The following is a 27,588-nucleotide window of genomic DNA, read 5'->3' on the forward strand; positions in this document are numbered from 1 at the left end:
TGCTGCTCAGAGGTTGTGGAACAGTCTACCTTTGGACATCAGGGACGCTTCCTCCATTTCTGTTTTTAAATCTAGATTAAAAACACACTTCTACCGACTAGCTTTTCCTGGATAAGTGTCATGGTCTGCGTTTTCTGTTGTTCTACTGTTTTAAACTTTGTGTCGCTTTTTTAAATATGTGTTTTATGTTTCAACACGTACACTTTGGATGTAAATGTGCTTTATAAATAAATTACTTACTTACAAACAGTACACAAACACATGCAAACAGTACACAAACACACAAAGACCTTACAAACACTGCACAAATACACACATACTACATATACACATAAAAACTACTCAAACACAAATGTTACACAATCACTCAAATGCTACACAACACACCCACAAATACTACACAAACACACACGAACGCTACACAAACATACAAACCCTACACACACACACACACAAATACGACTCACACACACAAATGCTACACAAATGCATGAACACTACATAAACATACATAAACAGTATACAGACAAACACCAGCAACACACAATCCAACAACAAAAACAGTCATGCTAATAAAGCTTTTTTTTAAATTGTGCGCATGTATAAGACTGTGTGTGTCTCTGTTAATGTGTGAATGTGTGTAAGAATGTATGAGTGTGTAAGCATGTGTGTCAGAGGGTGTCTGCGTAAATGTGTGCTGGTGTATGTTAGTGTTAGTGTGTGTGTGTGTGTGTGTGTGTGTGTGTGTGTGTGTGTGTTTCAATGGTTTCTGTGACTGAATGACTGAAACTCTTCTGGATCAAAAATATACAGACAGCAGTTTAAATGATAGTTTTACTTGTTTTAACTTCATGACCTCTGAAGTGTGACAAATATGTAAAAATACAGATAACTGGGGGGTGCAAATACTTTTTCACTGCACTGTGTATGTGTGTGTGCTTGTGAGAAACTTACATTGTAGAAAATCTTTGATTTCAGGTTCAGGAGGTGAAGTAATCCGGACTTTCTTCACTGCAGAAAGAGTAACAGTACAATCACTAATCACAGTAAATACATATTTGACATGTTCTCCCAGTGTTCATCTAAATTAACTGAGTAACTGACCAAGTGTGAGTGTATTTTATTCAACCCTGGACTCACTGTGACCATGACCAGTACTGGTTTAATGAGTAAATGAATGATGTTGTTAGATGTAAAATGTTCATGTTGGTGGATTTGATTGTTTTGTTTGATGTTTGAGTACCGAAGCATTTTGGGGACAATGAAACACCGAGGGCTTGAACTCACCTTCATCTGGTATCTTCTCACACTGATCATTCCAGAATTCTTCTACTTTCTTTCTCAGCTGAGATACAGACTTTGTAACATCATCAAATGAGAGGAAAGGACTGATTGTGATGGTGGCTGATTCTGCAGATCCAGCAGGAGCCGAGAGAGACTGAAAATTCTACATCCAGACAGATAATGTTCACAGAGAAACAACAAGATGATGAATCACAAATGATGGATGAAAATGTAAGAGAAAAACAGAGCAGTGATTTGTAAAATTATTTTTGACCTGAATTCAACAAAATAACCAAATATTTATTATGTTAACTTATTAACTTTATTAAATTATGTACATATTCACTCATTCTGAAAACAGTTGGTACAAGAGCAAGTTTACACTGTAAACATTGTAAAATGTTCCAGAAACATATTAAATTGATAAAGCGTTTATGTCTGTGTATAAAAGAAGCATTCAGGTAACGCCCAGTCCATTATGAGCAACAACAACTTCAACAAGCATCACCAGCCCTGTTATTTCCTTACCTGTCCACAAGAGACCGCCATCAATGTTCAATCTAATCTCTCATTGTCTGATCTCTGGTAAGTTCTTACTATTTCTGATCTCTGGTAAGTTTTTACTATATCTGATCTTTTTCTGAATATACAGCGGTATCTTGAAACTCAACGTCAGTTGGTTCTGGGAGTGGCATCAAGTTCTAAAGACGTCGAGTTTCAAGGTATTTTTTCCCATAAGGATGTTTGTGGAAACCTGTTAATGTGTTCCATGGTCCCGTGGAACTGCATATATTTTAGTGTAATGTAAAATAATGAGGTTGCTTTTGACAGTTATACACTGAAAACACCACAAATATAATATAAAAACACTGAAATAAAATTGAAACATTGTTAGAAATTAATTAAAAAAATACAATAAAAGCTGCACTTTAGCTCTACTTCTTTATTGTTTTCTTATGTTTTTTTAATGGTGGAGATGCTTGATCTTGGAATACTGTATTTCGTTCAGTACCAGCGCATTTACACTAGAAGTGACAAAACCGCTTTTGCGCTGCTGTGCTGTTATTTCCTATGAAGTGTGGCAGCGGTGCACGAAACTTAACGTGACTTATTGTACTAAAACACCGATTGAGGAATTTAATTAGTGGAGACACACATGAGCAGTGATATTAAAAGAAGTTTATTGATTCTGTTCTTTTAATACTTTGTCACATTAAGCTTTTTTTCTGATTCTCAGCACCCCGAGCTATAACACAAGCTTAAAAGTGAAACAGGAGTAAAATACATATAAACACAGATACATGCAGAGCTTTTAGATTGAATTTGATGGTTATTCCACACAAATGCAGATTCGTCTCATATTCACACTTTGATGATGTTTTACTGAACCGCTTAAGCTGAGCGCTGAACAAAACAGCAGTCGCACACATATCAGGTTACTTGTAGTACAAGTATACTTCGAGTTCAAGTCAAACATTAAGTTTAAGGGTACAAATTTCTCAACGAAAGGCATCAAGTTTCACAGATTCAGGTTTAGGGGGTGTCAAGTTACAAAATACCACCGTATATTATTACTTGGACTGGTGCAGCAATAATAAAATTATTTACATTTTACTAAGATTTATTTTTATTTATTTATTTTTTGTAATAATTTATTCACATCCTCCTACATTTATTTTGCTGTCATCTGATCTAATAATAAAATCACCCACCTTTCCACCACTGTAGTTTTTATTTTTAGTGCTGTTACCTGGAGGAAATGGACGGGATCTTCTGTGTGTGAAAGGAGTTCCAGTTCAGCATCTTTCCTCTTCAGCTCTACAATCTCTGCCTCCACCCGTTTCAGGACTTTTTCAGCTTGACTTACTTCTGCTGTCTCTCGATCTCTAATCAGATCTTTTAGTTCAGAGCATCTTCTGTTAATTGAGTTGATTAGTTCAGTACAGATCCACTCAATGTTCTCCACTGCTGTCTGTGCAGAACACTGTTAGAAGATTCAGAAAGAGGAAACGTTTCTCACTCAGATATTTAGAAATAAAATAAAAAATCAGAAGACATTTTAAACAAGTTAGTGATCTAATCATAGAGAGAGGCAGATGTACTCTACTTCCCAAATATAAGAAAGAGTTCTAGTCCAGCTTTTTGTTTATAAAACTTACCTTGTGAGACTTCACAGCATTTATTAGCTCACAAAGTTCCTTCTCTCTATTCTGGATATTCTCCTGGAATTTTCTCTGGATCTCCAGCAGCTGCTTCTACACAGAATAACAATTCAGAATTTACTTGTATTGTGTACGAGCACCACATAAACAACTTCAGTGTAAATGCTAATGAGTTGTTCCTTCTTAAAGAGAGCTGTATAATATTTGTACCTGTTTCTTAGTTCTTTCTGCTGCAGCTGATATTGTATCATGTCCTTTATGATTGTCTAGCATACACAACATGCAGATACACTGCTGATCAGTACGACAGTAAACCTCCAGCAGTTTATTATGCTGAGAGCAGATCTGCTCCTGGAGTCGTCTGGAGGCTTCAACCAGCTTGTGCTTCTTATAAGCAGGAGATTCATAGTGAAGTTGGAGGTGAGTTTCACAGAAAGAGGCCAAACACACCAGACAGGATTTAACAGCTTTGTATTTTTTCCTAGTGCAGGAATCACAATTCACATCTTCAGGTCCAGTAGAAAGTGGATCTTGGAATTTTCTTTTCCTTAGGTTCTCCACAACTCCAGTCAGAATAATGTTTTTACTCACAACAGGTCTTGGAGTGAAGGTTTGTCTACACTGTGGACAGCTATATGTTCCTTTATCATCCTCCTGATCCCAGCAGTTATTAATACACACCATACAGAAACTGTGTCCACATGATATAGTTACTGGATCCTTCAGTGTTTCCAGACAGACTGAACAGCTGAACTCATCCTGAGCTACTGAAATTTTGGACTCGGCCATTTTTCTACACGTAAACAGAAACACCAGTAAACACATCAAGTTATTTACAGCAGCTCAGACTTCCTGGTTTTGTTTGTGAGCGTTATGTTCATGTTTACGTTTCTTGATCTCATTTTTAAAATTTTTTATTGCCTATTGTACTCATGCTGTGGGACTTTTAATTTGTATTGTGGTTGTAGTAAGTTGTACAGGTGACTAGTTAACTACTACATCCTTGGTTTTATGAAAAATTTTTTTTTTTAGTTTTCTTTAGTACTGTACCCATACTGTAGGGTTTGTTTCTGTAATTTAAGTGTAGTGGGTGGTACATGTCACGAGGTATCTATTGCATCGTTTATTATATTAAAATGATTGTTTTTAGAATTTTTGACACTATATATTGTTACTGTACCCACACTGTAGGACTTTATACAGTTGTATTGAATGGTACATGCCACTGGGTAATAACTACACCTCAGCTTCATGCACTTTTTAGACGCTCCCTTAGCACTAACTTAGCATTTCAACGCAGATGAAGCTCACATTTACAAAATAACAGAAAATAAAAATGTACAGAAAAAAAAACGTTTTAAACATATTTGATTGTAGTTTGTTCCTTGTTCACTGCAGAATCAGTTAATGCAGTTTCATTCATTTTTGGATGTTTATTAGCCGAGAACGAGCCGAAAGAAACTCGAATGTCAGGCGAATGTCCAAGACTTCCTGGTTTAGTTCATGAGTGTTCTGTTCAAAACAAGTGTGTTTAAATCAAATCAACAACCTGAACTACATAAAGTAACAATACACAGTAATGTACAGAAGTGTGGAAATGTATAAACTCACCTGTGTTCATCAACTTCAATTATCAACAAAACTACAAACACAGACACGGAACAGATCCGCACTCGAACAGAACAGAGTCAGATCAGTTTCACTTCTGCTGAACTAAAGGAGAGAGAGAGAGAGAGAGAGGGAGGGAGAGAGAGAGAGAGAGAGAGGGAGGGAGAGAGAGAGAGAGAGAGGGAGGGAGGAGAGAGAGAGAGAGAGAGAGAGAGAGAGAGAGAGAGAGAGAGATCGCCTGGTCAGGGTCACGGTGTGTCCTTTTTTTACTTGTTAACACTGAATGTAATTCAGAAATACACGCTGGACAGAGCGCTGATTTATTGGAGGAAACCATTTATCATTCAGTTTGGTTTTAAATAAAACACAAACACATTATTGTCATGCCTTATCCTGCAATTGTTTTCACTGCTTTTTATTTCAAATAAATGGGTGATTCTTCAATTGGGGGAACTTTTACGTCCCTAGGTTATAAATTTGTGTTAAAAATACTTTATTACAAAACAAATATTTTAGGTATTAAAAAGATCATTCATTGCATCAATAAAAAAAATTACATACCAAAATAATTATGATTTCCATTTTTTATGATGATTTAAACTCTGCTCTGATAAAAAGCTAAAAAGTGATCAATTCATTATAAAAATCACAATATGAGTTTTATAATAACTCAAAAAGAAACAATTTTTTTTTTTTTTTTCATATTTGTACAACCGATGCATATTTTTGAGCAATATATTACTGTCCCCAGCATTATCGTCATTACCGCAACAGTGTATGCTTTCTGTAGGGAATCATTTGAAGGTAACACTTGTTTATGTTGTAACCATGGAAACAAAGACTCGCAAGGAAGCACATGCCAACCATTAGAGAAGATGGAAATGTGAGTAATTTAATCATGTATTCCTCCTGATCATAGAGTATATTTATTCAGTGGTCGTTACCATTTACATCAATATGGCAGTACTTTACCAAAAAAAAAGAAATGTACACATTATTTATATGTATTTAAAGTGCATCTTGTAGTAGCTGTTGACTAGCTTTAGCAAATCCATGGCCTAGTTTTTTTCTTAAAAAAAGTAAAAATTGTCATTACCGCAACATGTCATTGCCAACACATAATGACATTTTGCTATGCCACTTCGCAAATAAATATGAAATATTCCATATAAGCTCAATTGTAGCCATCATTAAGTCTTTCCTCTAAAGCATGTTAGCATTATCTTGACATAATTAAAACTAAATTATTACTAATTTTATTTTTCAAAAGTTAAGATGGTAAAAAGAGCATGCAATTGAAGAATCTCCCACATATTTTTTCTCAGTAGAGATGCTACACTTCTGGAAAACTGGAAATTTCAAGATGAATAAGCTACATTCTGGACTTTTATATAGTTTTGAAAGTTGATCAGCCTAATACATTATATCTTTTTTGTTAAGTTATACATATAAATGTTACAGTAAAAGTCTAATATAGCCACATTTAGTAGTTTGCTAATGGTTTATAGTAGACGTACATAAAATTCACTTTATACACAGAATATTAAAAACAAAATGATGAAAAAGACAGATTACTGCAATAATTATTATTAAATAAGTTGTAAGTTGTATCAGTCAGCTATTGTGAAAATGAACATCCATGCACCTTCATATATTCAGTGAGATTATAAATTTTTTATTTAATGTAATAAGATTTTGAGGCTTGTTTATCCTGCTCATCCATGTTATACACTTCTCATACAGCTGTGTGGATCAACAAGGGCGGCACCTCAGTGGAGTTTATCTAACCAGTCACACACAGATATCCAAAATGCATCGTTCTGGTAAAAAAAAAAAGGATGGATTAGAGAGAAACAGCTGAAACAATCATTAAAATCCGAGTACTACACTGAAACACAAGTTCTTTCCAAGTGTATGTAAACTTTGAGATGAAACGTTTCCTAATTGGATGGTGCCACAATCATCTCTCCTTGTTGCGCCGAAACTGAGGTCAAGCCAGCATCCACTTCGAAATGCTCAGTCAAATCAGCCCCCAAGTTGTTTGTGAAGATGTGCGTAACTAAACATTAGGGTTAAAGTGTCTTGCTTATACAGTGGGGAAAATAAGTATTTGTTTTCCCACCTACAAAAAAAATGGAGAGGCCTGTAATTTTTATCGTAGGCTACACTTCAACTGTGAGAGACAGAATTTTTTAAAAAATCCAGATAATCACATTGTATGATTTTTAAATAATTAATTTGCATTTTATTGCAAGAAATTAGTATTTGATCACCTACCAACCAGCAAGAATTCTGGCTCTCACAGACCTGTTAGTTTTTCTTTGAAGCCCTCCTATTCTGCACTCATTACCTGTATTTATTGCACCTGTTTGAACTCGTAACCTGTATAAAAGACACCTGTCCACACACTCAATCAATCACACTCCAACCTCTTCACCATGGCCAAGACCAAAGAGCTTTCTAAGGTACACCAGGGACAAAATTGTAGACCTGCACAAGGCTAGGAAGTTGGCGCAATTATTAGAAAATTAAAAGACTGTCAATCTTCCTCTGTCTGCTGCTCCATGCAAGATCTCACCTCTTGGGGTAAGGATGATCCTGAGAAAGGTCAGGAATCAGCCCAGAACCACTAGGGAGGACCTGGTCAATGACCCGAAGAGAGCTGGGACCACAGTCTCAAAGATTGCCGTTAGTAAAACACTACGCTGCCATGAAAATCCTGCAGGGCAAGCAAGGTCCCCCTGCTCACGCCAGCACATGTCCAGGCCTGTTTGCAGTTCGCCAATCTGGATGATCCAGAGGAGGCATGGGAGAAGGTCATGTGGTCAGATGAGACCAAAATAGAGCTTTTTGGTATCAACTCCACTCACCGTGTTTGGAGAAAGAAGGAGGATGAGTACAACCCGTCCCAACCATGAAGCATGGGGGTGGAAACATCATACTTTTGGGGGTGCTTTTCTGCAAAGGGGACAGGACGACTGCACCGTATTGAAGGGAGGATGGATGCAGTCATGTATAGCGAGATTTTGGCCAACAACCTCCTTCCCTCAGTAAGAGCATTGAAGGTGGGTCGTGGCTGGGTCTTCCAGCATGACAATGACCCAAAACACACAGCCAGGGCAACTAAGGAGTGGCTCCGTAAGAAGCATTTCAAGGTCCTGGAGTGGCCTAGCCAGTCTCCAGACCTGAACCCAATAGAAAATCTTTGGAGGAAGCTGAAACTCAATGTTGCCCAGTGACAGCCCCGAAACCTGAAATATCTGGAGAAGATCTGTATGGAGGAGTGGGCCAAAATCTCTGCTGCAGTGTGTTTTCAGTTAAAAAATGAATACATAAATAAACCTATTTTTTGCTACAAATTGTATTTGGAATACCATTTCAGGCTTTGAAAAAAAAATGGTTGGTAATAGCTGGACATTATGATTTTACTTTAAATTTTATGTCAACTAAAATGTCATCTAGGCTCATTTCCATTTGAATTTAGATTGTTATTAAATGGAATAATCTTAAATACATTTATTGTTATTAAAAGGAATCTACTTGTTTCCACAGAACAATAACACTTCATAATGATAATACACCACCTGCCTCTCCCCCATCCTTGTCCCTATCCCCCATGATCCATTTGTTGTCATTTGTGTTTGTTTGTTTTTTGGTGTGTGGAATTTAAATTAAAGTTAAAATTTAAAATAAACACCTGTAACCTAATAATGTTTCTGTGGATCCTTACAGTTGTAATTTATTTTATTTACTGGACGGGTGCGGGCGGGACCCAAGTGACTCAAGTGAACCGGATCACATTACTGAGTGACTGACTCATAAAATGAACCGCAATTACCAGCACTAAATGTATACAGGTGATAAGTGAGACGAGTTATTTACAATAGCGCTGTAGTTACAACACACACCCACATACACAGAAACAACCACAACACACACAAACACAGGTTACCTAGCAACTAACACTTACACCAATCCGCACAACCACTAACAATAACCGCTAATACAGTGAGCTGAGCTCCAGAATGAAAAATGGGTTCTTAAGCGTTAAGTCCCGCCTCCGCTCCCGGATCACCCGCGAGGATTGGCTGATGGAACCTATGACGCTGCTGAAGTGCTGCAATCCCATTCGCTGAAGTCCGCCAAGCCTCCGAGCGGAACAGCGATCCATTGGTGGATCCTATGTAGAGAGTGACACAATAACACACAGCATAATAATAATAATAACAATAATTACAGAAGCGTATTGCTGCCACACAGAAAAAAAAAATACCATCAGTATGTCGTTATAACGAGAAAAGGATGTCGTTATAACGAGAAAAGGATGTCGTTATAACGAGAAAAGGATGTCGTTATAACGAGAAAAGATGTCGTTATAATGAGAAAAGAATGTTGTTAAAACGAGAAAAGATGTTGTTATAACGAGAAAGTATGTCGTTATAACGAGAAAAGGATGTCGTTAAAACGAGAAAATGATGTCGTTATAACGAGAAAAGTTCATTACCTTAAATGCTGCATAGCTGACTGAAGCATATCTGCTGATACATGCATGATGCTGTAACTTGTGTAACCTTGCAGCTTGACATGCCAATCAAGATTCTCCTTTAGGAACAATAATGTCTAAACTTAGTTTAATATTCAACATCTGTCTGACATTCGGCATTCCGATCTAAATAAGTGCTTCAAAAAACACATAAGACCTACTTATTTTATGATTTCTTACACGAATGAAAATAGTCAACATACTACAAAAACAATTTTGTTAATTTTGAGATTACGTCTATTTATCTAAAGAAAGGTTATAATGAAACCGTTTATCAAGCTCCCACTCCATGAGTTAGGGACAGTCATAAAACTAACGGTGAAACGTAGTAGCCATTCACTCTGCACTTATCCAGACAAATAAATCCATTTAAATCTTGTATGATTTGTATTTTTGGAAATATAATTTGTATATTTGAAATATACATTTATTACAGATTTGTTTATCTTTATTTAAATGTAATGTAAAATAAATACTGTTATTTCAAAAAATAAGGTGTGTGTAGTAGGTGAGAAACATTGATGTGATTGTGTAAAAATTGTTTGACATTAATTCATCAAATCATACAAGATTTAAATGGATTTATTTGTCTGAATAAGTGCAGAGTAAATGTCTCCTACGTTTCACCGTTAGTTTTATTACGGTCCCTAACTGATTAGCTGAAGCGGGAGCTTGATAAACGGTTTCGTTATAACTTTTTTTTTAGATAAATGGACGTAATCTTAAAATTAACATAAAATTGTTTTTGTAGTATGTTGACTATTTTCATTCGTGTAAGAAATCATAAAATACTGGTGCTGGTCATAAAATTAGAATATCATGAAAAAGTTGATTTATTTCAGTAATTCCATTCAAAAAGTGAAACTTGTATATTATATTCATTCATTACACACAGACTGATATATTTCAAATGTTTATTTCTTTTAATGTTGATGATTATAACTGACAACTAATGAAAACCCCAAATTCAGTATCTCAGAAAATTAGAATATTGTGACAAGGTACAATATTGAAGACACCTGGTGCCACACTCTAATCAGTTAATTAACTCAAAACACCTGCAAAGGCCTTTCATACACAATCATGGGGAAGACTGCTAACTCGACAGTTGTCCAAAAGACGACCATTGACACCTTGCACAAGGAGGGCAAGACACAAAAGGTCATTGCTAAAGAGGCTGGCTGTTCACAGAGCTCTGTGTCCAAGCACATTAATAGAGAGGCGAAGGGAAGGAAAAGATGTGGTAGAAAAAAAAGTGTACAAGCAATAGGGATAACCGCACCCTGGAGAGGATTGTGAAACAAAATCCATTCAAAATTGTGGGGGAGATTCACAAAGAGTGGACTGCAGCTGGAGTCAGTGCTTCAAGAACCACCACGCACAGACGTATGCAAGACATGGGTTTCAGCTGTCGCATTCCTTGTGTCAAGCCACTCTTGAACAAGAGACAGCGTCAGAAGCGTCTCGCCTGGGCTAAAGACAAAAAGGACTGGACTGCTGCTGAGTGGTCCAAAGTTATGTTCTCTGATGAAAGTAAATTTTGCATTACCTTTGGAAATCAAGGTCCCAGTGTCTGAAGGAAGAGAGGAGAGGCACAGAATCCACGTTGCTTGAGGTCCAGTGTAAAGTTTCCACAGTCAGTGATGGTTTGGAGTGCCATGTCATCTGCTGGTGTTGGTCCACTGTGTTTTCTGAGGTCCAAGGTCAACGCAGCCGTCTACCAGGAAGTTTTAGAGCACTTCATGCTTCCTGCTGCTGACCAACTTTATGGAGATGCAGATTTCATTTTCCAACAGGACTTGGCACCTACACACAGTGCCAAAGCTACCAGTACCTGGTTTAAGGACCATGGTATCCCTGTTCTTAATTGGCCAGCAAACTTGCCTGACCTTAACACCATAGAAAATCTATGGGGTATTGTGAAGAGGAAGATGCGATACGCCAGACCCAACAATTCAGAAGAGCTGAAGGCCACTATCAGAGCAACCTGGGCTCTCATAACACCTGAGCAGTGCCACAGACTGATCGACTCCATGCCACGCCGCATTGCTGCAGTAATCCAGGCAAAAGGAGCCCCAACTAAGTATTGAGTGCTGTACATGCTCATACTTTTCATCTTCATACTTTTCAATTGGCCAACATTTCTAAAAATCCTTTTTTTGTATTGGTCTTAAGTAATATTCTAATTTTCTGAGATATTGAATTTGGGGTTTTCAGAAGAAGATACAAGACATGTACCCAAATGCACACTACATCCACTGCTACACACATCAGCTCAATCTGATAATGCAGCAGGCTACTTCTCACATAACCAAAGTGAGAATTTTTTTTTCTAACCTTGGTGGATTTGCCAGCTTTTTTTCCAGATCACCCAAGCGCACAAGTATTCTTGATAGAGTTGTGGCGCACAGACTACCAGCATTCAGCAATATCAGATGGAACTTTCACAGCCGTACCATCAATACTGTGTTTGAACACAGAGAGGACCTCATTCGCTGTTTTGAAAGCATACGAGACTCTGGTGACTTTGACCCCATTACTGTCAGAGAGGCAGGTGCGTTTGCCATGCTACTGGAGGATCAGGATTTTAAGTTCTTTCTGCAGCTTTTCCACCATATCATGCCTCATGTGGACCTCCTCTATTCCAAACTCCAGAAGAAGGTCATAGATTCAGTTTATATCAAGGAGAGCATTCAGCAGTTCCAGCAGGACATTCAAAAGATCAGGTAATCGTTGTACATTTTCCTCTTTTGTTTATTAGTATTATTGTTATTATTATTGTTATTGTAATTTTTTTCCTTTGCAGAAATTCTCTCCATTCCATGGTTGGACAAAGCAGTGAAGGTAGCGGTCAGCCAGTAAAGAAGCGTCGGACACTCAGTGTAGAACACCATGAAAGGATTGCTGCAGAGGTGAGTTGTGGAAGTCACAGTCCAATTAGATTTGTTTAGAGCTGTTTCTATGCTATGCATGAATGATCAGTGTATGTTGGTGTAATGCTTGTCAGCAATATATGTTATTATTCTTGCTGTACTGCAATATATGGGTAATATGGAATAAAACAAATTCTCATAACATTTGGTTCCTGAATTTTCTATAAACCTGTCCCACAAAAATGCTGTTCCAAAAATGCTTTAACACATTTTGTCTTGAAAATGGCAGCAAACTCATTTCTATGACTTGATCTATGACTAAATTTCAACAGTGATAGAAAAATAACTATTTAGATGTGAAATAAATAAATTATGATCACTTCATAATTTTCATGTTTATCCTTCTCTAGGTCTGTGATATCATACTGGGACACACCAGTGAGCGCTTTTCCTTCACAAACCACCTTGTTAGTGCCACACTCTTGCAGGGGGACAGGTTTGAACAATACAAGACAGCATTTCCTGAAGATGCACCGAGCAACACCTTAAAAGCCTATCCAGTGCTCAATCAAGGTAAGCTGAAGACAGAGCTTAGTCTTATCTACAGCAGGGAAGAGTTCAAAGCCTGTTGTGGTGCTGTGGGCCTATTCCAGATGTTTATGGAAAATAATCTTGAAGAAGTATTTTCAGAGACTGTCACTCTCCTGAAGATCCTCATCACCACACCCATGACCACAGCAGAAGCTGAAAGGTGCTTCTCAACCTTGAAAAGAATTAAAACTTTTCTGAGAAACTCTATGACCCAGGACAGGCTGAATGCATTGGCCATGTTGTCAATGGAGAAGAGACTAGTGACTGAGATTACTGACTTTAACCATAATGTCATTGAGAAATTTGCAAGACAGAAGGAAAGGAGGGCAAACTTCATGTTCAAATAGTGCTACTTTTAAAGGCTTGTTTTTTTATTGTTTTGTTTTTAATTTGTTGTTTTGTTTGCGCCCCCTCAAATTTTTTAGCACCAGCCGCCACTGCTTTTGGTGTTACAATTCGGCATAGAGCAGTCATATGTGGAACACTATTCTCTACTCAGCATTGATAACAGTGTTTTTACCTAAATAAAACCAGGTTCCACCGAGATTTGAACTCGTATCACTGGATTCAAAGTCCAGAGTGCTAACCATTACACCATGGAACCACACAGTGAGGTCTTACTTAAGTCCAAAAGTGAATAATTAGTCATTTAAGAGCAAGTTGGCTGTTAGATGGCGCTGTAAACAATGATTTGCGATTATATTTTGGGATGGAGCAGTCACATGTGGAACACTATAACACTACTAGTGATATTATGATATTCAAGCTGGATGAATGGATGGAAATTAACATGTAATTTAAGGTGACTCTAAACTAGCACAAGCAATTGTGATGCTCTGTTGTACTGCACATGCGCTGAATGCTACCATCCTGAAACTGCTAATGTTTCTCAATCTTGGACCTCACACCGGCCCCAAATAAAAGCAGTAAGGTCCCACCGAGATTTGAACTCAGATCACTGGATTCAGAGTCCAGAGTACTAACCATTACACCATGGAACCCTGACACCACAAAAACTAAACGTAATGATTCGCCATTTGCTGAGTAAATAAAGCAAAACTACACAACTTCAGACTTTACTTTTACATCTCAAGTGATTTAAACTTACGTGATTGATATAATTGATTGAAATCAATTGAACAAACTGAGGTAATTTAGAAGTTTTAAACACTAAATAAAAGTAATTTTAGTTAAACATTGCCACCCAAGTATCAAAATCACAACAAAACGTTCCACTGTTGGAAAATTGCACCAAGTTCAGGACTCAGTTGGCCGGTAGATGGAGCTGTAAACCCACTTTAGGACTTAAACTAACAAACAAGTGATCCTTCTCTAACTAGCAGATCCTATTAACCTGAGCTTCAAACGTTTTCTCTGACAAGTGTGAGGTCGTTTTAATGCCCCTCTCATTCAGGTCAGACACATGTGATTATTTTAATTTGCCAAACTTAATTGCCCTGTTGTAAAAGTTAGCAAGTCATGTGACCCGTGTGTACCGTCCAATGAAACAGCTGTGCCTGCGTCTCTGTGGCGCAATCGGTTAGCGCGTTCGGCTGTTAACCGAAAGGTTGGTGATTCGAGCCCACCCAGGGACGAGTGTCTTTTATTGCACAACCTGCCTGTTGATCAAACGGATATGAGAAACAACAACTACATTCTGTAGTCCCACAGAATAGTGGAAATAAGTAACTGATAAACATCCAGTAAACAACAGTCCTACAAGCACAAATATCCACCTGATAAGTCACCAGACACCGGTTGTCCAAAGTGGAAGAACGTCCTTTTGGTTTCAGTAGATGTTAAATGAAGATACTCGCCCAACGTGGGGCTCGAACCAACGACTCTGAGATTAAGAGTCTCATGCTCTACCGACTGAGCTAGCCGGGCTTAAGCAGCAGGTCAGAACAGAGAGCTCATCAGTCAGACCATCAGAGAGATGTAGGTTTAATTCACTAACATCACGACCAGATTAAGAACTAATTCACAGTTTACAAACAAACACAATTCCAAATGGTACTGACACACCCCCATACCATGACACACCCTGGTACTGGTACTAATAGTAATGGAGAGAGAAATTTTGACTGTATTAGAGCTGCTGCTACAACAACATAATGAAAAGCTCGACCTACTCAGGTCCATCACAAATGCTCTTGGAAAAAATGATCCAAAACAAATTGAGGATTTCACTTCTCCACTTGCCATCGAATCTCAGTTCAGACACTTTGACATGAACCTCTAGACTAGTAAGTGCTTTCTACGTTAAACTGTTTTTTATGTGTTATGTATGTACTTTGTTATAGTCCCTTTAAAAGATGCACTTTGACAAGTTACTTAACCCTGGTGTGTTCTTAAGTGGCCCTCTACTATGTTTAAGAGCAGAAAAAAAAACCTAAATGATTTTTTTTTTTAAACCTTAAAACTTCTTGACTTTTAATAGTGAGCACAACATTAGAAAATCTTAGAACCTAATCACATTCATGCACGTGTCTTTCTTTTACAGATTGAGTGTTTTGGTTTTTGTAGAGATGCGACTGGAAAGGAAACTGTAACAAACGACCTGGTAAATCATCAAGTTTTTTAAATTAATATTTAAACTGAATTCATTCATTAAGTCTCCTCTCCTACAGCCAAGACGAACTTGAGACCAACAGTAAAGCTCTCCATCGTTTCTGTGAGGTCCATAACTGAAGGGCTGTCAGTGTAGAATCAGGTATGTGGGTATATGCCCTGCCCTTGCACACAGGCCGCTTAGCTCAGTTGGTTAGAGCGTGGTGCTAATAACGCCAAAGTCGCGGGTTTGATCCCTGTATGGGCCACACCTGCTTTTGGACTTAAACTAACAAACAAGTGAACCTTCTCTAACTAGCAGGTACTATTGATCTGGGCTTCAAACGTTGTCTCTGAAAAGTGTGAGATCATTTTAATGTCCCTCTCATTCAAGTCAGAAACATGCCATTATTTCAATTTGCCAAACGTAACTGTCCTTCTGTAAAAGCTTGCAAGTCATGTGACCCATGTGTACCATCCAATGAAACATCTGTGCGTGTGTTTCTGTGGCGCAATTGGTTAGCGCGTTCGGCTGTTAACTGAAAGGTTCGTAGTTCTAGCCCACCCACAGACGAGTGCCTTCTATTGCACAACCATGTCTGATGATCAAATGGATATGAGACACAACAACAATGTGTAGTCCCACAGAATAGTGGAAATAAGTAACTGAAAACAACCAGTAAACAACAGTCCTACAAACACAAATATCCACCTGATAAGTCACCGGAGACCGGCTGTCCAAAGTGGAAGAACGTCCTTTTGGTTTCTGTAGATGTTAAATAAAGATACTCGCCCAACGTGGGGCTCGAACCCACGACCCTGAGATTAAGAGTCTCATGCTCTACCGACTGAGCTAGCCGGGCTTAAGCAGCAGGTCAAAACAGACAGATCATCGATCAGATCATCAGAGAGATGTAGGTTTAATTCACTAACATCACGACCAGATTAAGAACTAATTCACAGTTTACAAACAAACACAATTCAGAATAAACAACAGAAACACACACAGACTTACTGTCACTGTATTGTATTGTATTATAGTGTTAAATTGTAGTGTATTTTAATGAGATTATGCTTTAATGCTGTATTTTCTTAAATTTATTTAATCCAGCACAATGGTTAAACTGCACAACCCAACAAGTTAAAATAACCCATCATGTGTTCTGTCCAATATTTACACAGTGCTGGGTTTCCAAATAACACATTTTCACCTGCATTCGGCCTTTTCTTTCCTGTGTACCATAAAGAAGTCGCCATTGCAGGTCTGCAACATGTTACAAAAACACTTGGGACACTTTATTTTTGCTTTCTTAATCTTGCCGGTGTCACGTTGTATTGAAAGTAAAATAAATTAATTAATTAATAATTAAAATCCTAAAATTTAACCCCTTAACGCCGCTTGTCGCGAATTCGCAACACAGCGCTTCCATTCAGATTGTAGCCGAGTTAGTGTATGTTTTCCCCCAATGCCGGTTTGTATTTATTTAATACGGAAGCTAACCTGTCGGACAGTGACTTGTGCATTTTGCGGCTGCAAATTTGGAGAAATTGTCCAATTTGATGCAAGTTGTGCTTAGATAAAAATACGTAGCACATTATTGATTGCTTCTACAGCTGACATATTGGAATAGATTTCATGTGACGAATATTTGTTCCGTTATTTGAATTTTTCTGTTCGTCGCGAATTCGTTACGTCCGTCCATAACGGCTACAACCGGCCATAAAGTCTGCATGTAAATAATGCTGTATTTAGATTGATTTCAGCGCTCACATGCACTTTCTTTAGGAAATGCCATTATAGTTTATTTCTGTAATTATTACAAAGTAGCATGTATGTATGTATATACTATATATATATGTATATACAGTGTATCACAAAAGTGAGTACACCCCTCACATTTCTGCAAATATTTTATTATATCTTTTCATGGGACAACACTATAGAAATAAAACTTGGATATAACTTAGAGTAGTCAGTGTACAACTTGTATAGCAGTGTAGATTTACTGTCTTCTGAAAATAACTCAACACACAGCCATTAATGTCTAAATGGCTGGCAACATAAGTGAGTACACCCCACAGTGAACAAATTGTGCCCAAATGTGTCGATATTTTGTGTGACCACCATTATTATCCAGCACTGCCTTAACCCTCCTGGGCATAGAATTCACCAGAGCTGCACAGGTTGCTACTGGAATCCTCTTCCACTCCTCCATGATGACATCACGGAGCTGGTGGATGTTAGACACCTTGAACTCCTCCACCTTCCACTTAATGTACTCCAAAAACTGTTTCTGGAACTAGATGCTAACAAACTGTCTCATAAAGCTCAATTACTAAATACCAAGCTGTTCAGTGAGATGTAGTCCATACTGAGTATTACACTTGTACGTATTACGTACTGTTTATCGAATTCCACTGTGGTTGCACTTTCTGAAAACTTCAATGTTGGCACTGTTTTTTTGTACATAATTCAGATTTATAAGTGTTTCATGCCCATGTTTTGCAGACATTTCACTTAACTGTGTGCTGCTTTGTTAAACATTTTTCATTGAAATGAATAATGATTGCACTTATTGTATGCTGAATTGTGTTAGACATCTGATTCTTACACTGATCAGCCATAACATTAAAACCTCCTTGTTTCTACACTTACTGTTCATTTGTGTGAAAATTATTTGGGTCAAAAATAGCTGAACTGTGGTGCATTTGGATCCATTTTGAAGCTGAAATTAACAAAAGCTATTTATATACTGCATTTTTAAAGTTCTATATATGTTCTAAAGTTCTATATAACATGTAACAGCTGCAAAATATCACAGTAAGTATTATGCAGACAAATCTTAACCTACTTAAAATTTTTGTATTTTGTATATTTTTTTAAATGAAGAATAACAATTTAAAAGTACAGTTAACTTATGTTTTAGAGAAAGAAAATGCTTTTATTTTGACAGTTTATTAATGTATTTAAATAATAAAAAAAGACAATTTAACAGATATTTTTTGCAATACCTCTGACAGTTAATTTAAAATTGGGCTAAAATTACAGGGTTTTTTTTGTTTTATATGCTAATTTTTTGTGATAACAGTAGTAATTGTCTGTACTTAAACTTTTCTTTATCATTTATAAAGATAATTCTTAAAGATAGTTTTTTTTAGAGGTGTATGACACTCTTCTAACAATTAATATATGTTGAAAGTAGAAGATTTCATGAAATTATAGGACACTTTCCTGTAAAATTACAGTGATAGATGTTAATTATGGTAAATATAATTACCGTTTTTTTACAGTTTATCTCTGTTTTAAATTTTACAGTTTTTTCCTGTTTTTTTACGCTTATTTTTTTTTTTTACAGTGCAGCAGCCCAAAGACTTGCTCACCTTTTGACCTGTACACTCCTGCCAAAATAAGCAACCCAATGTAGGCTTGCAAGTGGGTCACATCCAAGTCTTTCCAACTGTCCCCATACACACACCTCTCTAAATTTGTCATCTTACGTATATCCTTTCAAGTGATGGTGTTAGGACGAGCTCAAATGCTGATTTTATGTCTTGTACATGGCTGGTGGGGCCTGGAACCATTTTGATGACATTAGCAGCACTAAGTCAACCCTGTTGTTCAAGTGGGGAGACAGACCATAATAACTTTTCAGTTTTGGAAGGTAGTGTGTTTGCTGGTGGTTGAGAAACAAAAGAAGGGTCAACACTGAGGGTCTCATTCTCATCAGAGGAGGATGCCTCATAATCCGAGTCCTCCTCAACATCATTCTCTGTCTCTATTCACAGAAACCATACTTTCCTGTCCCCACAGCATGGGAAATATTAAAAATCTCACGAGGACGATGTTCCCCTCCCCCATGTTGTGTGAACTATCAGTGGTTCTGGCACTACTACAGTTATGAGTATGTTAAGTTAGGGCCTTAACGTTTTTTAAAGATTATAAAATTGCATGTCATAGTGACCTCAATATCTTCCTAAACAACCAAAACAAATGTGTGTAAAATGTTGATATATATTATATGTTTTATACAGCTAAAACAGCCTGGGGTCAAACTGACCTTAAAGAACACCGATGCGTACAACATGTGTACAGGACACTGAAAACATATCATGTTAGTTCTATGTTTACCCAGTTGTCCCCATTAAATTAGGAAAAGTCATTAAATATGATGTCAATCATTTATTTTAAGACGTTACACATTGAATGGGGTCAAATTGACCCTAAAGGTAATAGGAGGGTTAATGCCCCTCTCATTCAAGTCAGAAACATGCCATTATTTAAATTAGCCAAACTTAGTGACCCTTCTGTAAATGGTTTAATGTGCACACTGCTGCTACTGGCTTGTTTTTCTTTTCTACAATGTAAGTTCATACCTTCAGGTTCATGTTATTTGAGATCTCTACATAGATTTCTTCCTCATGTACAGAAAGATGCAGTTCAGTTTGAGAAGCTCACAGCGGGAGAGCGAGTGAGTCTGCGCGTTCAAATGAATCAAATGAGTTGATTCTTTAATCAGGTTCTTTAATTCTAACGTCAGGAATAAATTCGAAAGAGTCGATTCACTAAGTTGATAGTACTCAGCAATGAGCAGTCAAATTACCTAAATAATCTACATAACACATACAGCAAAAACATGTGAATGTGGAAGCATGTGTGTGTATTGTGTATGTGTGTGTGTGTGTATGCTTATGAATATTAACAGAATTGATACATATGTTAGACACGTATAGATACATGAAGTGATGTAGACACACATATTACAGTTTTTCTGAGTTGCTAAAACACATTGCTGTCAAAATACACACAAATCCAGCCAATGCATGAACACTACACAGCAGTCATTACACACTACATAAAACAATTCAAAACACTGTGCTATTATCATAGCAAAACCAAATATCTTTATTCAGGAATTCTGAAATGTTTTTTTGTTTAAATAAAAACATATTTACTGAAGTGTTTACATATTTAAATACTAGGTAACAAACAAAGAAATACAGTATATGAAGTGCAATATAATTATTTATTGTATGTACAGTTTGCAAAGTCAATCATTTATTCTGCCACAGGACCATGTCTCTGGACTCGGTCAGGCCACAGGACTTCATGTACAGTGTATCACAAAAGTGAGTACACCCCTCACATTTCTGCAAATATTTCATTATATCTTTTCATGGGACAACACTATAGACATGAAACTTGGATATAACTTAGAGTAGTCAGTGTACAGCTTGTATAGCAGTGTAGATTTACTGTCTTCTGAAAATAACTCAACACACAGCCATTAATGTCTAAATAGCTGGCAACATAAGTGAGTACACCCCACAGTGAACCTGTCCAAATTGTGCCCAAATGTGTCGTTGTCCCTCCCTGGTGTCATGTGTCAAGGTCCCAGGTGTAAATGGGAAGCAGGGCTGTTAAATTTGGTGTTTTGGGTACAATTCTCTCATACTGGCCACTGGATATTCAACATGGCACCTCATGGCAAAGAACTCTCTGAGGATGTGAGAAATAGAATTGTTGCTCTCCACAAAGATGGCCTGGGCTATAAGAAGATTGCTAACACCCTGAAACTGAGCTACAGCATGGTGGCCAAGGTCATACAGCGGTTTTCCAGGACAGGTTCCACTCGGAACAGGCTTCGCCAGGGTCGACCAAAGAAGTTGAGTCCACGTGTTCGGCGTCATATCCAGAGGTTGGCTTTAAAAAATAGACACATGAGTGCTGCCAGCATTGCTGCAGAGGTTGAAGACGTGGGAGGTCAGCCTGTCAGTGCTCAGACCATACGCCGCACACTGCATCAACTCGGTCTGCATGGTCGTCATCCCAGAAGGAAGCTGACGCACAAGAAAGCCAGCAAACAGTTTGCTGAAGACAAGCAGTCCAAGAACATGGATACTGGAATGCCCTGTGGTCTGACGAAACCAAGATAAACTTGTTTGGCTCAGATGGTGTCCAGCATGTGTGGCGGCGCCCTGGTGAGAAGTACCAAGACAACTGTATCTTGCCTACAGTCAAGCATGGCGGTGGTAGCATCATGGTCTTGGGCTGCATGAGTGTTGCTGGCACTGGGGAGCTGCAGTTCATTGAGGGAAACATGAATTCCAACATGTACTGCGACATTCTGAAACAGAGCATGATCCCCTCCCTTCGAAAACTGGGCCTCATGGCAGTTTTCCAACACGATAACGACCCCGAACACAACCTCCAAGATGACAACTGCCTTGCTGAGGAAGCTGAAGGTAAAGGTGATGGACTAAACCCAATTGAGCACCTGTGGCGCATCCTCAAGTGGAAGGTGGAGGAGTTCAAGGTGTCTAACATCCACCAGCTCCGTGATGTCATCATGGAGGAGTGGAAGAGGATTCCAGTAGCAACCTGTGCAGCTCTGGTGAATTCCATGCCCAGGAGGGTTAAGGCAGTGCTGGATAATAATGGTGGTCACACAAAATATTGACACTTTGGGCACAATTTGGACATGTTCACTGTGGGGTGTACTCACTTATGTTGCCAGCCATTTAGACATTAATGGCTGTGTGTTGAGTTATTTTCAGAAGACAGTAAATCTACACTGCTATACAAGTTGTACACTGACTACTCTAAGTTATATCCAAGTTTTATTTCTATAGTGTTGTCCCATGAAAAGATATAATGAAATATTTGCAGAAATGTGAGGGGTGTACTCACTTTTGTGATACACTGTACATCACAGGCAATATTCTCCCTATCCAGACAATGCAAAAACAATCCATGCAGAATTCAGGCTTGAGAAGAATCCACTCTAATGTCATCACATACTGCATCCATTGACTGGAGCAGATTTTTCTGGGTACGCCAAGTAGAATTCATCAAATGATTTTAGGAAGAGGGAGTATGGTTGAAGGCTTAGATTTAAAAAACAGAGTTTATTGATAAACCACTAACGACGTTTTGACGACGGTGAAAGCTCACATTGGTCAAACGACAATGTACACAGGGTGGTGCTCTCTCAGCTCAGGATCCCCTGCTCAAGTCCAATCAAAGTATCTTGTAGACCCTCCAGAAATGTTAGTAGTACCCCATTGCTGTTGATGGCCGCACATACATTTTACATTTTCAGCAATATGCAGACACTTTTATCCAGACAACTTACAGTGTACAGTCTAAGCAACTGAGGGTTATGGGTCATGCTCAAAGGTCCAACAGTGGCAACGTTGCAGTGAGTTTACTAGTCCAGTACCTTAACTGCTAGGCTACATGTTGACATTGCCACCACAATGATCAGGCATTTCTATAATTGCAGGTTGATCAGTTATGTTTGATATGTATGATATATGAAACTGATATGTTTATCAGATGAGACCTCTTCTCCACCTCTTTGTAAGAATAAATCCAGCTTTGTTCAAATGTAAACATTCATGGGGCGTCTCCGGGGTTTTAGTTTAAATGTGACACATCATGACAGACCTTATGTTGTTGTATAAATGTGCTGCTTTACACAGAATACAGTATTTGATTGACTGCTTTGACTGCTCTTGTTCTTGGTCATCCTCATCTTCCTCCTCGTCCACCACCTCTGACATGCCCTTCTCTTCTTCTTCTATTGTTGCCCTTTATTGCTAAAGTCACAATACAGCTCAGAAATGCCACATGCATCTGAAATAACTTTTATTCTGTTTACCTAATCATTTTAACACTTTTTTACTGATATGACACGTGTGCACAGTTTTTACCTGTAGTGTGTTAACGATGACAATAGTGTGTTTGTTGTGTTTAACTTTTGTGGCATGTGTGTGCCATTTTGCATCAAAGTGCACTGCCATGAGAAATGTGTGTTAGTCAGTGAGAATGTGTTTAGAGTTTTGCAAAAAGGTTGAATCAGACGTGAAACAGTGTCAAACTAGAAGAAAATGGTTTAAGGTTTTGTGAAATTAGTGAATCATTCAATAGACAAGTTTTGGCAGTTGACAGTTGTGTTCCAAGAATGGGGTTTAGTGTTTTAGCGATTGAGAAAAACTGCAATTTATGAAAACTTAACATTTATAATATGAAGAATTCTTGCAAAGACCATAAAGACCAGGGTAAAATTCTTCCACTTGAAAGTAAAAGTTGTTCTGTGTTTATTAAAGTAGATTAAACTTGAATAAAGAATAAAAACAGATTCAGATCTGAGGTTGGTACATTTCACAACATTACATTTTATTATTAATAATCATATTCATTCCATGATGTATATTCAATAATTGAAGTAGAACAGTTCTAGAAAAAGAAAACCATTCAGTTTTACCTCCTGTGTGAATGTGCTGGTGTTGTTTGAGATAATAATGCACAAAAATACTTTCCACACTTTTAACAGTGATGTAGTTTTTCTATGTGAGTTTGTTGATGTCGTTTAAGATTACTTTCATAAGCAAAAAACTTTTTACACACTAAGCAGTGATACAGTTTCTCTCCTGTGTGAATACGCTGGAGTTGTTGGAGGATAACCTGTTGAGCAAAACTCTTTCCGCACTCTGAGCAGTAATATGGTTTCTGTCCTGTGTGAACACGCTGGTGTACTTTAAGGGCACTACTTTGAATAAAACTCTTTCCACACACTGAGCAGTAATATGGTTTCTCTCCTGTGTGAATACGCTGGTGTACTTTAAGAGCATTACAGTAAGCAAATCTCTTCCCACACTGAGCAGTGATGCGGTTTCTCTCCTGTGTGAACACGCTGGTGTACTTTAAGAGCATTACTGTAAGAAAAACTCTTCCCACACTCTGAGCAGTGATACGGTTTCTTTCCTGTGTGAATATGCTGGTGTTTTTGAAGTGTAATATGTTCAGCAAAGCTGTTTCCACACTTTGAGCAGTGATACGGCTTTTCTCCTGTGTGAATACGCTGGTGTTTTTGAAGGTTACCCTGTTGAGCAAAACTCTTTCCACACTCTGAGCAGTGATACGGTTTCTCTCCTGTGTGAATACGCTGGTGTTTTTGAAGGTTACCCTGTTGAGCAAAACTCTTCCCACACTCCGAACACTGATATGGCTTCTCTCCTGTATGAATGCGCTGGTGTTGTTTGAAATTACTCTGCATAGTAAAACTCTTCCCACACTCTGAGCAGCGATGAAAGTTCTTCATGTTTATGCTTTGATAAGACTGTAGAAACTGTTTCCTTGGAAAGCAACAGAAACAAAGAAACAAGTCGATTAATTAGAATTACTTTTACTACATTAATACCACAATAATATTAAACTCTTCACCTAGTAATAAAAACATTAAATTCACTTCACGTCTAAGTGAGAATCTGAATTCAAAGAACATCAGGATAAAATACTTATAAATACTGCAGATATTAATAATGAAATAACTATAAATAACTTGATATAAATAAAGATATAAGAGATCTGACTTTCTCAACATCAGTCCTGCACCAAGCAAATCTAATCCAGTTCATGACAGGACTAATAATTAGCTCACAAGTGTAAATATTGGGGGGCTGGGAGTAAAAAATGGCTTCATAAAACACCACAATTATGAGCATAAAGCTATTTTAAACAATCTGAATATATTAACCTAATAATATTAAATAACATAATAAAATAAAAAGAACAACAAATGCAACATAAATGTAAAAGAAACAAACAAGAAAACCCTTTACCTTCCTGTTAGAATCCTGGCAGCCACTTTAACAAAGCTGGCGTCTCCAGCAGGTCGTTTCTAATGAAGAACGTGCAGAAGATCCTTCTTACCAAGTGACTCAGCTACAAGTCTAGAGTTTAGTCCTTAAATAGAGCTGAGGACAAAGACCCAAGACGAGTTCAAAACTCTGCATTGGTCAATCATCAGACAACTATTCACACCTTCTTGTGTGAAGTACTAGCTCATTATCTATGGAACGTGTGCAAATGAACTAGATGAAGACACAAAGCATGATGGGTGAAGTCAAACTACACCTATTTATCTGAGTAGAGAAGTTATTTACATTTAATCCTAAACACAAACAAGGAATTGAAAGGCTATTCTGTAAAGTGAAATGACATGAACTTAAATAAAGCTTTTATGATAAGAATCTTGTCACAAATGACCCTGAAGTTACGCCTCCGCGCCAGAGGAGGTCACCCTCGCCTCAATTTTGAATCGCTCACCTGTTACTCGTGATCTCATTTAGCAAGGTATATAAGGATGCTGCACCTGAGCTGAGGTGCAACGTCTTGTTGGTTATACCTCAATTCGAAGCGTGAGCGATCTATCTATTGTCAGTGTGTTTAGTTTGAGCCGGTTTTTGACTTAGCTTTTGTGTAACGACTACGATTATCGGATTTGCCCTTTTCTGTATTGTTTGTCTGTAAGTACCTGTTTGTATCTTGAAGTAAACCTGCATTTGGATCCCTACTACCCTGGTCTCGCGTGACATAAGACGTTGCCTATTATGGATCCAGCAGGGTTTGAACAACGGTTGGAAAGCCAAGAACAAAAGCTCAACGAGTTGGTTCAGCTGGTGCAGGGTTGGATGCAACAGTATTCACCACCCGTACAACAACCTCCGGTTGTCAACGAACCACCAGTTTCGGCCGAAGCCCTGGCGAACGCAACCCCGTCCTCGGATTTCATCGCTGTTCCTGAGCGTTACGACGGCACCCCGGAGAGTTGCGTGAGTTTTTTGATGCAGTGTAACATATATATTAACCATAACGCTGCTAAATTTCGTTCGGAGACGGACAAAATTGAATTTGTAATGTCCCTGCTAACCGGGAGGGCTAGAGAATGGGTTACAGCTCTTTGGTCGGCTAACAGTGAAATATTACGCTCAGAAACACAGTTCCTGGAGCAGTTTAAAGCCGTGTTTAATCACCCCGAAGCCGGAAAGGAGGTGGGTTTTCGTTTGATGGAACTCAAACAGGGCACTCGTTCTGCAGCTGCTTATGCTCTAGATTTTCGCACGTTGGCCGCGGGCAGTGGATGGAGCGAACCAGCCTTATTGACAGTTTTCCAGAGAGGTCTGAGGGAGGATCTTCAGGCAGAATTGGTTTTTCGCACAGATAATAAGACACTGGACCAAGTTATTCAAACCGCTATCTCACTTGATAACCTGTTGAGAGGAAAACGCAGGATGACAAGGGAGACAAGACCACTCCCCAGTAACCTTCACTTCGAACCCGATCCAGAGCCAATGCAGGTGGGAGGAGCCCGTTTGACCCCGAGGGAGAAACTCCGACGGCGTCGCGAGGGTCTGTGTTTGTATTGCGGCCAGGCAGGTCATATCTGCGCAACTTGTCCTACACGTCCCAGTTATTCTGGGACGACAGGGGTAAGTGTATCACCCCTATCATCTACCGTTAATCAAATGGTATTATCTGTTCAGCTGGCTTGGGGTTTAGGTAATGTATTTGTGTCAGCCCTTATAGATTCTGGGGCTGCAGGTAACTTCATGGACTCTGGCCTGGCTAAAGGACTCCAGATACCCTTGAGAAGAATGGCTTCATCACTCCAGGTTAAGGCTTTGGATGGACGTCTTTTGGGCAAAGGGACGGTTTCTCAAGTCACAGAAGAACTGGTGATCAAGATAGGTCTGTTCCATGAAGAAAAACTCTCTTTTTTAATCATAGACTCCCCTGAACACCCCGTCATATTGGGATATTCCTGGTTAGCTGTACATGACCCCCTGATCTCTTGGAAATCAGGAGAGATAAAGGAATGGAGTGACACTTGTAAGTTACAATGCATGTCCATCCCTTGTTTTGCCACTTCCATAGAAAGCCCGGACGTGAACAAAACTGTGTCGATTCCTCAATGTTATTATGATCTGAAGGATGTTTTCAGTAAGGAACGGGCTGCACAGTTACCACCACATAGGCCTGGGGACTGTGGTATTGACTTGCTACCGAACACGGTGCCACCCCGCAGTAGAGTATATCCTCTATCAGAACCTGAAACGTTAGCCCTAGAAAATTACATAGAGGAAGCTCTAGCGTTGGGCCATATTAGACCTTCTACCTCCCCTTCTACCTCCC

The 27,588-nt window shown here is 38.4% G+C and overlaps 1 protein-coding gene and 3 non-coding genes across 4 annotated transcripts; all 4 read right to left on the reverse strand.

Moving 5' to 3' along the window:
- Window positions 1–3,199: 3,199 nt before the first annotated feature.
- On the reverse strand, window positions 3,200–5,143 carry LOC134307237 (E3 ubiquitin/ISG15 ligase TRIM25-like; the record flags this gene model as incomplete). Its single annotated transcript, XM_062990443.1, has 4 exons — window positions 5,058–5,143; window positions 3,657–4,239; window positions 3,444–3,539; window positions 3,200–3,268 (listed from the first exon to the last, which is right to left on the reverse strand). Coding segments are annotated over exons 2-4 (744 nt in total), but the record flags the coding sequence as incomplete, so codon positions are not given.
- Window positions 5,144–13,593: 8,450 nt separating this feature from the next.
- On the reverse strand, window positions 13,594–13,665 carry trnaq-uug (transfer RNA glutamine (anticodon UUG)). Its single transcript has one exon. It is a non-coding gene; the product is annotated as a tRNA-Gln (tRNA).
- A 325-nt stretch (window positions 13,666–13,990) lies between these two features.
- On the reverse strand, window positions 13,991–14,062 carry trnaq-cug (transfer RNA glutamine (anticodon CUG)). The gene has a single exon. It is a non-coding gene; the product is annotated as a tRNA-Gln (tRNA).
- Window positions 14,063–16,401: 2,339 nt separating this feature from the next.
- On the reverse strand, window positions 16,402–16,474 carry trnak-cuu (transfer RNA lysine (anticodon CUU)). Its single transcript has one exon. It is a non-coding gene; the product is annotated as a tRNA-Lys (tRNA).
- Between the last annotated feature and the right edge of the window lie 11,114 nt (window positions 16,475–27,588).

This window comes from Trichomycterus rosablanca, unplaced genomic scaffold (assembly GCF_030014385.1).
Source record: "Trichomycterus rosablanca isolate fTriRos1 unplaced genomic scaffold, fTriRos1.hap1 scaffold_258, whole genome shotgun sequence".
Taxonomy (NCBI): domain Eukaryota; kingdom Metazoa; phylum Chordata; class Actinopteri; order Siluriformes; family Trichomycteridae; genus Trichomycterus; species Trichomycterus rosablanca.